This window comes from Sardina pilchardus, chromosome 15 (genome assembly GCF_963854185.1).
Source record: "Sardina pilchardus chromosome 15, fSarPil1.1, whole genome shotgun sequence".
Classification (NCBI taxonomy): Eukaryota; Metazoa; Chordata; class Actinopteri; order Clupeiformes; family Clupeidae; genus Sardina; species Sardina pilchardus.
In genome coordinates, this window is record NC_085008.1 from 9,798,037 (window position 1) to 9,810,586 (window position 12,550).

Here is a 12,550-nt window from a genome sequence, read left to right on the forward strand (position 1 = left end):
ATGGTACCATTCAGTAACTCCTGCCATTTACATTGTTCATTAAATGACTCTACTAGCTTTAACCTGACATGCTGTCTAAATAATCTATTAGCAGTGAGGTCACTTTTGAAGATTTTTGGGGGGGACTTGGTGACCCCAAGATGATAGCTTTGTCTGTAACTCTCAACAGTGGTTCTTATGGATTTTTTTGCCTATCATACCATCCTCTATACTGTGCGTGGGAGCAAAATAGCCATGGGTCTTTGTCCAAGCATGTTTGCCACATTTCCAGATGGTTAGAACCTTTTAGTCATCATTTTAACTGAAAATATAGGCATTTTCAACAAAATACTTAGTTTCCATAGACATTCTCTTACTTACAAATGTCAACATAATTTCTTTTTATTTCAATTTAGTGTATTCTCTTGTCTCTCCAATGTTGAAAAATGACTAGAGGATTTAGCCTCTGAGTGACTTCATTTTCATACCATAGTGAAAAAGAACGTCATGAACTACTTCTGAAAGTTCACAGACACTCTGATTTACTTTAAAATGTTGCATTTACATAGGAAAATGCTCCTGTTAAATGTTGTACATAATATGTTTCAGGGGTGCCAATAATTGTGAGCAAGCTGTTTTTGTTAAAAATATTTATTTCTTTATGAGATTTTCCTTTTTCTCAGAATAAATTTGCTTGCCTTGCAGGGTATATTTTTCCTCATTGTTTTCATTGTGGGAGTACAATAAATCACCTAAAGATGATTTTTTATACCTATTTTTAGTCAACTTTTACCAAGGGTGCCAATAATTCTGGAGGGTACTGTATATCACAAGGCAACTACAGTACCCTCCAGAATTATTGGCACCCTTGGTAAAAGTTGACTAAAAATAGGTCTAAAAAATTATCTTTAGGTGATTTATTGTACTCCCACAATGAAAACAATGAGGAAAAATACACCCTGCAAGGGAAGCAAATTTATTCTGAGAAAAAGGAAAATCTCATAAAGAAATAAATGTTTTTAATAAAAATACGTCACTCACAATTATTGGCACCCCTACTTGTAATACCTTCTTAAACCTCCCTTTGTCAATAAAACAGCATGTAATATTCTTCTCTGACACTCCATAAAGATTGAGAATACAAAGTAAGGGATTTAAGACCATTCATCTTTACAAAACCTCCCCAGATCGTCCAGATTGCTAGGTCCACACTTGTGCATTCTTCTCGTTGACTCATCCCACTGTTTTTCTATGGAGTTTAGATCAGGGGACTGCTATGGCAATGTCTGAAGCTTGATTTTGTGTTCAGTAAACCATATTTGTTTTGATCTGTGCATTTCTTTGGTTCATTGACCTGATGAATGATCCAATCATGACCAACTTTTAGGGCCTTGGCAGAGATTGTTTGATTTCCTTTGAAAATGTTCAGGTTTTTCTTGGTGTTCATGATGCCATGCACCTTAATTAGGTTCCCAAGGCCTTTGGGAATTAAAACAGCCCCACAATAGCACAGCCCCTCCACCATAATTCTGATTAGGCATGGGGTTCTTTTTAGTATACTCATTCTTCTATGTACGCCAAAGACACCTTAAGTGTTTTTAGCAAAAGAGCATAATTTTGTTTTCATCTGACAATAGACCACACTCCCAGACATGTCAAGGTACCATTCAGTAACTCCTGCCATTTACATTGTTCATTAAATGACTCTACTGGCTTTAACCTGACCTGCTGTCTAAATAATCTATTAGCAGTGAGGTCACTTTTGAAGATTTTTTGGGGGGACTTGGTGACCCCAAGATGATAGCTTTGTCTGTAACTCTCAACAGTGGTTCTTATGGATTTTTTTGCCTATCATACCATCCTCCATACTGTGCGTGGAAGCAAAATAGCCATGGGTCTTTGTCCAAGCATGTTTGCCACATTTCCAGATGATTAGAACCTTTTAGTCATCATTTTAACTGGAAATATAGGCATTCTCAGCAAAATACCTAGTTTCCATAGACATTCTCTTACTTACAAATGTCAACACAATTTCTTTTATTTCAATTTAGTGTATTCTCTTGTCTCTCCAATGTTGAAAAATGACTAGAGGATTTAGCCTCTGAGTGACTTCATTTTCATACCATAGTGAAAAAGAACGTCATGAACTACTTCTGAAAGTTCACAGACACTCTGATTTACTTTAAAACGTTGCATTTACATAGGAAAATGCTCCTGTTAAATGTTGTACATAATATGTTTCAGGGGTGCCAATAATTGTGAGCAAGCTGTTTTTGTTAAAAATATTTATTTCTTTATGAGATTTTCCTTTTTCTCAGAATTAATTTGCTTGCCTGGCAGGGTATATTTTCCTCATTGTTTTCATTGTGGGAGTACAATAAATCACCTAAAAAATATTTTTTATACCTATTTTTAGTCAACTTTTACCAAGGGTGCCAATAATTCTGGAGGGTACTGTATGTCTGAAGATGCACTAACCCTAATGTTGACTTCACTGGTCACAGCATGTGTGCATGTAATGCCTGAAAAGCCACAGGTCTGCTAGAGTGCCTGACCATTATCCCACACTTGCATTTACCATAAATTAGAAATGAACTTCCACAACTTTGTCTTAAATCTTAATGTACTAGTGAACATACGACCTTGCCAACTCCTCACTAACCATTAAAGCGACACTAATGAGTGTTTGTACCTTAAAATAATGTTTCCAAAATCATTTCAGCGGTTCACCAACTCATAACAGGGTGAACGGCACTTCTGCACTCACTTCGCGGCCCTCTATCGGCTATAACCGCACTATGTAACTTTACCAGATCGGGTAGCGTACCTGTAGTTTGATGAAAAGAGAAATAAGAAACTACAAATTTGACTTGCTTCGAGATCGCAATACATCATACTTTCATAAAATCATGTACTGCAACATACTCTACTTTGTCTGTGGGCATCGTTATTTGCTGGATAAACAAACCCCCTCAACACCCCAAACAAAGAAAAAATAAGCATTGTTTGCTTCAAAAATACAAAAGAAGTTTATAACAAAATGTACATGACACAGACAGGAAGTGGGAGCCGTTGCGTTGTGATGCTGCTCAGGAGTTCTGAGTCGCTTGCTGCATGATCACCGCGGCCAGACTAATCAACTGCAGGTATTCATCAGCTCCATCAGCCAGACACTTGTCAACCTCCTGTTAACCAAAAGGGACATCACCTACTGTTATCCAGCACTTGCTCAAGAGACGTAACGCACTTGAGTTGTACCATTTCATTTCAATCAACACTTGCTAACCACATACTGTTAAAGTACTGTATGCGGAATGAAAGTAGCCATAATAACACTTAAAGCAGTTTAGCATTTTGTTTCTATGCAGAATCTCAAAATATGAAGACAATAATGGATAGTCAATAATCCCACTTCATAAACTTCTTGAAACACCCTTCATATGATTCAGAGGATATATATATATATATATATATATATATATATATATATATATATATATATATGAAAGAAAAACTTACTGCCATTTTTTCAGCAATGGCTGATTTCTGCTTGTCACCGAGGCGGTCCTCAATGATGCGATCATGTAGCTGGTTAAGAATTTGTGTAGCAGCATAGCCATTATCAATCATATTCTGGAAACGACGAGAGAAAACAGTGAGCATGAAGCCGTCCCTGTATTGTGGCTAACCTTACTGTAAGTATAAAAGACATGGAACACTACATTGCTGACTAGGACTTAGTAACCTCCGTGAGGTGGATTACACCAAAGACTGCTGGTTAAGAGTGAATTATATACGGTGGAGGTTCCAAAACCTTTCATGGTATCCTCCACCCACCCATAAGGCTATCTTTCCATTCCTTTGTACACATGGTTCCAGTCTTGCACCCACAGAAATGTCTCTTGCAACAGATATCTATGGACATATCAAACTGTTGCTCTGAACTACTTAGACAAATAACATAACTGAGACATAGTTACATAGTTACAAATACATTGCTTTACAAGTTGCATGTGGTAAAGCAATGTATTTTGATAAACAAAGCATTTAATTTCACATGGAAGTCCCTTGGCTGATGTAAGGAAAATGCTTCTGATATGAATCATTCTATTCACACGTTGTAATGTTTCAAAAATGTTGGCAAAACTTGATGTTACTTCAGAGACACACTCACATCAAACCAGCAGAGTTTAGGAGAAAAGCATTTTATACAGCCGACTGGCAGGCCAGGCGACATGAGCCATTCATTCCGATGAAATAAGTGGAGTAATTGTAGCCAAAGAGCCGTTAAGTGTTCCATTACAGGGTGAGAGTGTGAGCGTGACTGAGGAGGCACGTGGCACGAGTGCTGCCAGTGTTCACTACATGCACATGTGGCCAGGTGAGACCGCTTCAACCTGCCACCAGTCCCTACACGGCAAGTGTGGAACTGATGAATTTCACTGGAACACAACTTGAGTGGGCTGACTGGCTGCTTTATTTTGGTTTATTTCAGGGAAGTAAAGATCTTGGTGGGCAACACAGTTTCTTGAGCAAAATGTATAATTGTGATGTTTGAAATGGTAGTCAGACGTGACTAAAACAATGCTGTTGTGTTCTCCTGACTGCCATGTGGACTGAAACACTTAAACAAGACTAGGTCTGCAAACCAGTTCAGGTGAACATGAACGCTCAAGTGTGGTTCGAGGTCAAAGGCGATATAGTCTTACCTTGACTTCTATCTGCATTTTATCAAAGGTGCCTTTGTGACAGATCTGAAGCAGGTTGTCTATGACATTAGGGGGCACCACCTACAAAGACAGATTAACAATCACACCAGAGCAGATTCTAAAGTGCAAGGCTTTCTCAGCAGAGAATCAAGTTCAGTGATGGTCTGCACGGAAAGTAAAAAAAGTAGAATTGATATGCCACTGAAACTCCACTAGGAAAGTCCTTAGTGACCTGGCTCACCACTTCAGTGGTGGTCTGGATGATCAGTGTCTGCACTCACCCCAGCGATCTCTATTATGGTGCTCTCTGTGATCTCCGCCTCTCCATTTAGCCTGGCTGCACTTTGTAAATAAGTTATGGCTTTCCGCAGGTCTCCCTCTGACACCCTCACCAGCTCATCGATGCCCTGGTGGAAAGAGGAGAAGAGACAAGCCCACATTTTCATTAACTGCAGCTGTGATTTTAATAGCAGTTCATCATGACTTCATACGGAAGAATAAGACGCGTAAAGTTGGTCCTCGTGAGAAAATTGATTGCACCTGATTTCTAGGATTGTGTGCTTTGTTTAACTGTAGTAGGTACCTGTTTAGAATACTTTAGGTTTTCTTTCTTGCAGATTTGTAAGATTCTCTCCTCCTGGATGTCATTTGCAAGAGGCTTGAAGCGGAACTTGGAACATCTGGAAGTCAGCGGTTCAATGATCCTGAGGAGTTAATGCACACAAACACGAAGGTGTTTCAAGGTTTTCATACTGTACGCCCGTGAAAAAAAAGGGGTGGGAAAGGGTACATTCTATCTGCCCACACTTTTTCTGACTATGGGAAAGGGTTTTCACGGTCTATTCTGTTACAGACTTCCAAATGTAGACACATATTACTGCCAAGACTACAGTAGGCCAGACAGACCTGCTGACGTAGTTGCAGATGAGGCAGAAGCGTGTGGTGCGCGACTCCTTCTCCATGGTGCGTCTGAGGGCCGCCTGTGCTGCGTTGGTCATGGAGTCCGCCTCGTCCAGAATGATGATCTTAAAGGGAGGGCATGGCTTCCCACTGATGGGAGGGAGGGGGCAACATGAGTCTAAAACCTGTAAATCTGACTGTGGACATCATCAACTCTCAACTTAGCGCACTTTAGCATCTGAAAACTGGATCTTCAACCCAACAACAATGTGTTGGTTTGAGTATGGGTCATTCGGTTGTGATGTGAGGTTGATGCACTCACTCGGGCCGAGAGCCTGCTGCAGTTAGCTGGGAAAATCTCTTCACTTTCTCTCGGACCACTTGGATTCCTCGTTCGTCAGAGGCATTGAGCTCCAAAACCCGCTGTCGGAAGAGCTCAGGCCTGCAAGGGATCACAACATAGAGACCAACTCAGAAACGATCCAACACATGTATGTAAGGGTTGTAGCACCTCAACAAAACACCATTTTCCTTCCAGTCCATTATGCTGCATATGTCAAGGTTTCCACATATGCTATTGTATACAAACTATCTTAATTTGTGGGTAATGTTTTCACATCTTGGTCGCTAAAACTGACTACTTCTCCTATGTATCAACTTTTTAACTTACAAAAAAACTGCAACAGCATGTTCTAATTGGTTGCTGTGGCTAAAGTGCCCGGTCACTCCATACTGCTCGTTGACAAGTTAGCATGTTCAAGCACCTGTTGAGTGTTTGCTTTGTAAAATCACTGTTTCTGTCACTGATGCAGTACGTAGTCCAGATGTAGTAGAATACCATCAAAGGCTAGTTCTGACATGAACATGATGCAATAAAGAATTCATACCACACCAACCAAGCAGTCAAGTCAAGAGGCTTTCTCTTATTGACAACAGTGATAGCAGTATAGGGTTTACAGCAAAGCTCAGATATGCATCTTAAGTAAAACCTCTCATGTTTGAAAGAGGTGAAAGCATATGACTGATTAATGACTAAGTGGAAATAAGCCTTGTTATAAAAATACAATAAAAAAAAAACAGCAAAGGCTAGTGCTTTAGATGTGTAAAAGTATTTAGATTAGATCTTCACACAAGGAAGACCCGAACACCTCATATCATTCCATGAGGCCACAACTGCCCTCCACTGACACAGAAGAGCTCAACTTCTGGCCACAAAAAAAGGAATCTTCTCTACTCAAGTGTATATGGGTATTCACTGCCAAACCAGAGGAATCAGCTGATTTTGTGAGTGTGTGTGTGTGTGTGTGTGTGTGTGTGTGAGTGTGTCTGTCCCCAGCTGCACCCGAGGCTGGGGCTCCAGCTCTGCCCAGCGGCCTGGAATGCTGCGCTGAGCTGAGAAGCGCTCTGATCTGCCGTGAGGGGCAAGCCGGGGTCAGAGTTCAGCTCTCTGTGGATTGGCTTACGCCATCTTTAACACTGCACTCAAAACACTGTGAAGTGCTGACAGCAAGTGAGAAAAAGCAGAGATGAACCACAAGAGGCATATAGGGAAAGACAGCAGAACACAGGGGAAGAAAACAACAAAAAAAGACTAATATATATATATATAAATAAGTGAAATAAGCACAAAGAAAAGCCAAAATCCACCCGGCACAATGCCATTGTTGATGTAGGGGACAGAAATGCAGCTGTGAAATACAACATAGTTACTGTATGTTGTGTTTATGTAGACATCACAGTAGTAAATCATGTCGGAGAACAGAAGCACAGTATGTGGCAAAGACATCCAGAGACAGAGAGAGAGAGAGAGAGAGAGAGAGAGAGAGAGAGAGAGAGAGAGAGAGAGAGAGAGAGAGAGAGAGAGAGAGAGAGAGAGAGAGAGAGAGAGAGAGAGAGAGATATGATATATCTCACCCATAGAGCTCTCTAGCTGCTGCCAAGATGGTGGAGGTCTTTCCTGTGCCCGGAGGCCCATAGAACAATAAGTTGGGCAACTGCAATAAGGAAGTGTAATGTTTGTCAACAACGACAAGTGGAGAAAGCATTGAGCAAAAGCTAAACAATCAAGATCCTGCTGCCATTTCAAGAGTATGAAGCAACACTATGCAGGTTGATGTATTTATATGTTACTCTGCTTCTGTAAATAACAAACTTCTCGCGACTTATCCCCAATATAGACAATACAAATGTTTTTGTTGTGGAGGTGAAGGATTAACGGGCAAAACAGCGGCATAGACAGCCTTCTTACCTGAAGATTGGGTTGCTACTCCCTGTTTTTAACTTTTCATAATGAAATAGCCAGCTAAAAATAAAGGCTTTTTAATTTTTGAAAGAAGAGTGCTTTGGATCTATCCCATTTTTGTCTTGGTTTTGCTGTAATTAGGAGAGGTTGTGCATAACCAAAGAGCCATCATGATCATGAGGCATGGTTTTGCCCTCCTTCATATGAAAATCTTGAACTTAGAATTATCCACTAAAAAATGGGCGAATTAGAACAAAGCCTACTTGTGATGTCAAATATCGCAAAGCCACTGAAGTTCAATATCGGTTGCCAAAGAGGGCGCCATTTAGTCAAAAAGTTTAAATTGGGCTTGTAAAACGGCAATTGACTATTTTTTATAGAACAAAGTTGAATATACTATTTTAACATCAGAGAACACAGTACAATACTCAATTCATCCCTTCTATGTCCTCTTTCAGAAATGAAGAAATGAAGTTGTATTTACAATTCAAACTACAACAGGCTAATGAAGAGGAGAGCATGTCAGAGAATGTGAGGAAACCCCAAATAGTGAGAGGTTCATTAACATAGCAGTAGTTTCAGTGCTGACTGACCCACAACCCAGTGCCACCTGTGCCCTCCATCTCAGCTGAACAGGGGGGGGGGGGGTTCAATTACACCCTTGCCCTGGAGAGGCCAGCTCAGGTTCAGGAGCAGCACACAGCCCCCTCGCTATTAATAGCACACCAAACACACAGTGTAGCCGACAGTCAATGAGGAGAAACAGATGGGTGATCGGTCACAGACTCACTGCATGACTCATCAGTCGTTACATCACGTGAGTAATTACACTATGACAATATCAAACCGAAAGACAACAGTTTATGTGCTACATGGTGGGGTTATATATCAAACGGGGAGTTAAATTATGAGGTAAAGACATGTCCATGACTACATGACGAAGGTCTACAGGAGAGGCACACGAAGTTGTGTTCTCACTGCTGCGCTGTGGGCATGACGCAAACATGCTTACATCGGCGCCCTCTAGTGATTTCTTCAAAACAGCAACCACCTCCTCTTGAAAGGCCACCTCGTCCACACTCTTTGGTCTGCTGTAAGATTAAAGATAGTCATTATTTGCACCATCAAGCAGCAGGTTTGCCACACATTTATGCAGGTAACAAAAGAAAAGGACTTAAATACAGTTAAAGCTTGGAGGCTTATTGGAGGCTTGGAAGATCTATACATAAACATGACTCGACTGTGGACAGGGGATGGGCAGTATTTAAAATACGTATTTCAAACACAAAATAGAATTTTGTCATTTTAATTTCATGTCTTCGTATTTTGTATCAAAATACTTTAAAGGTGTGTATTTTTGTAGTTTGAAAATACTGCCAAATATTTTTTTGTAAAATCACTACTTTTAGTGATGGGACGACATCATAAAAGCAAAAACAACTAAAAAAGCACTCAGAGAGCGCAAACCTCCGCCAAGCAAACACATAACCGCCTCCTGCATCCAGACGGTGATCACTCCCAAAATGTAATCGTTTCTTCCTTGGGTCATTTCAGATAATTTCATCGGATTCCACCCATAACTTTTTGAGTTATCTTGCGAACAAATAGACAGACAGACAAACAAACACACCAACAAACTAACCCTGATGAAAACATAATCACCTTGGCGGAGGTAATGATGCAACTTCTGACTGGTACTGAATTAATTTGCCCAGATTTGTTGAGATCAGAGTATTGAGATTCAGGAGGATGATCCAGCGCATGACGAGTAATGTGTAGGTTGCTCACGCACACATACTGTACAATGCACTCCCTTTGGGGATCAATAAAGTATCTACCTATCTATCTATCCATCTACCACACCAACCTCCAGTTTCTTGAGAACTTTAATCATCCAACCGGAACAGTTATGTGGCTGCCCTGCAACATTGCACAAAAACCTGTCCCATGTATTGCCTAAAGCGACACGATGGAAAATTCATATTTATGCCCCCTGACAATATATAACACCATCTAGTGGTCACACAGTACTGCTCCAGTTAGTTAAATACCAACTAAAAGGGTCTTGATGATTCCTGATCAGCAAGTTAGTTAAAAACCAAAGGGGCTTGATTCTTCCTGATCGACAGCGTTACACAGTGCAATATCAAGCATGGGCATGCACTGACTTGTCAGAGCCTTGTCTCCACTTGACAATTTCAGTTGTGACTTTTTGAGTGCATCTCTGATACAGTATTAAGGCTATGAGATGTAGCAAGCAGGACAGCATAGTTGATATGTTGAGTGTTTGTAGGCTCATGACACTTCTCATAGCCAAAGAAAAGCTGTTGCTCTCAAACACTATCCACTTCATCAACAGTCAGTGTACTTAATGAAAGACTAGGTTAAATAGACATATATGGAAGTGTGCAAAGTGACTTAAGCTACCGACTCCCGTTAAACAATATTTCAGTATTTTCAAAATACAACATTTGATTCATAGCGTGGCTACTGTATTTTAGAAGTTTACTTTGATACACTTAAAATTTAATTAGGATATTTGCCATTTTTACTTTTCTACCAAATATATAGTGGTGATATAGTATGAAGTATATACGTCTCTTATAACAAGACAGCCCTCTCATGCATCATAGGAGATTTCACACTTGCAGAATAGGTACACAGTCTAATGTGCAACATCATAACAGCTCTCCAGCAACAACATGAAATACAGCAGGTCTCCATGCATTCCAAAAGCTGCAGACTTGGAATAATCTATTTAGGTTTGCTAATCTCCGATAGCAAAACTGTTTGGAACATGCATTAAATGAAGCGTCTTACTATTTCTCTACCCATGGTATAGCCTTGGGTTTCTTCTCTCCACTCGGTCCAGCTGCTTTGTCCTTCAAATGCTTGATGCTCTGGCTGGATGTTCCTTTCAGAAACGCCTGCATTTCTATGAGCTACACGACAGGCATATCTTGTCAGTGCATGGTTAAACAACAGGAGATTCAGGCGCTCATTTGAGGACAGAATCTGCCAAAACAGTTTAATGACAAGAAACCAAACATCTCACAATTTATAAAACTCAACCTCAGTCGACAGCTGTGTAACTGACGTACCGACCCATTGAAACTAGATGCATTTAGTGTCTATGTCGCAATAACATGACACAGACATTTGAGAAACTTCAGCATTCGTTTTAGAAAATGTAACGTCAGCTTTGTCGTCTCACTGGATTACTGGGAATAATTGTGCATGGGCCCAAAAGAAAATCACCGCGGGAGTCATTTTAACCAGTCATTCAATGTTAACGCTACCTTGTTAGCTGCTAGTTAGCCTGTTAGAGCTGCAGGATTCTTAAAACACTTAACACGCCAGCCCAAATAACAGTACACTAAAAAATAAACAAATCCCTTACATATGTTATAAGGTGGCTTGCTATCTATGTAAGCAAAACACTGCACAACCCTTATGGTAACTTAGAGTGTTCGTAAGCTAACTTGGCTACGGTTAACTTGAACGTGTAGCTGGTAAATTAATCCAAGATAGCGTTCACATGATTCAGTAAGCCGAAACTGATATCAAAGTAAGCGACATTGATATTGGTACAATGATGCAGAGGTCCTTACCAAATTATGTGCATCCAACAGAGGTACAAAACAAATTCAAATTGTTGACATTTGTTGACAATAGTCCTGTCTGCCAAATGCAAAAAATTCCCGCCAGTCGCATGTGTTCCGATTTCTTCCGCTTACGTCATGCCGGTTTTGAGAAATTGTCACGTGGTGTAGAATCCGGGATGGTGTGGTTGTGCCTAGTCCTGCCGGTGTTGTTGATACAGTTGCGAGTCGTTGTGAAGTGATGAACGTCCTTTTGTAAGAAAAAACAAATGTAGGCCTAACTGTTAAACAAATTGTAGCCTACTCAAACTGTCTCTTGCAATGAAATAAGAATAACAAATCATGGTAGGCATTCAGACTCAGGATGTCAGAGAGTGAAAGTCCTTGGCGCTAGATTTGGTCTACTTTTAGCTATTTTTGTAATAGCTCACTGTAATAGGCCTAGGCCTACTGTAGCCTACTATGTCCTAATGCAGATTTTGTCCACTTTTACTTTTCCAATTACTGTTGTAGGCCTAGCCTGCTGTAGGCTATAGGCTAGACATGTGCCGTAGGCCACTAAACAGAGAAATATAATAGGCTACTGATAGTCTACAGTCCTTAATAATAACCAAAACACATTGGGATTCTTCGCCTTGTATGCGCTATGTATGGACTGTCGCCTATAGGCGCCATATTGCCCTCGCTGGTTAATATTAAGGACCGTGGGCGCAGCTGCTGTCTCCTCTTTCCTTGCCGTTTCCAAGGCGATCGTCACGGTCCCAGGGGATAATAGATGGGTGGGGAGGATGATAATGGACTGCCTGATTGTTCACGCCAAAATGTGAAATAGATCTCAGCAGACACCGATGGACAATGGGAGTCTATGTAGCTTCGTTGTTTGCATAGACATAGGCTATATGGGGGGCAAAACATAAGAGAGAAGTAGGGAATTTAAAATTAAATGTAGAATACCATGGTGCTTGTACAATTGTAGAGTGGGACAGTTTTGTCACAGGCCCTTTTTTTAAAAAAACAAAAAAAACATGATGACTCAATTTATCAGTGATTAGTAGCCTATGTTATACATTTAGATTGTAGAATTTATGACATCACATGCAATGGCCCAATAACAAGTA

General features: G+C 40.4%; 1 protein-coding gene across 1 annotated transcript; it reads right to left on the reverse strand.

Moving 5' to 3' along the window:
* Positions 1-2,966: 2,966 nt before the first annotated feature.
* On the reverse strand, positions 2,967-11,567 carry rfc4 (replication factor C (activator 1) 4). The gene is made up of 11 exons (XM_062555910.1): positions 11,442-11,567; positions 10,651-10,772; positions 8,843-8,921; positions 7,503-7,582; positions 5,911-6,030; positions 5,595-5,738; positions 5,272-5,392; positions 4,970-5,095; positions 4,689-4,769; positions 3,499-3,612; positions 2,967-3,164 (listed from the first exon to the last, which is right to left on the reverse strand). Exons 2-11 carry the CDS (start codon positions 10,761-10,763, stop codon positions 3,069-3,071), a joined length of 1,074 nt encoding a protein of 357 aa, XP_062411894.1. The 5' UTR covers positions 10,764-10,772; positions 11,442-11,567; the 3' UTR covers positions 2,967-3,068.
* Positions 11,568-12,550: the final 983 nt, after the last annotated feature.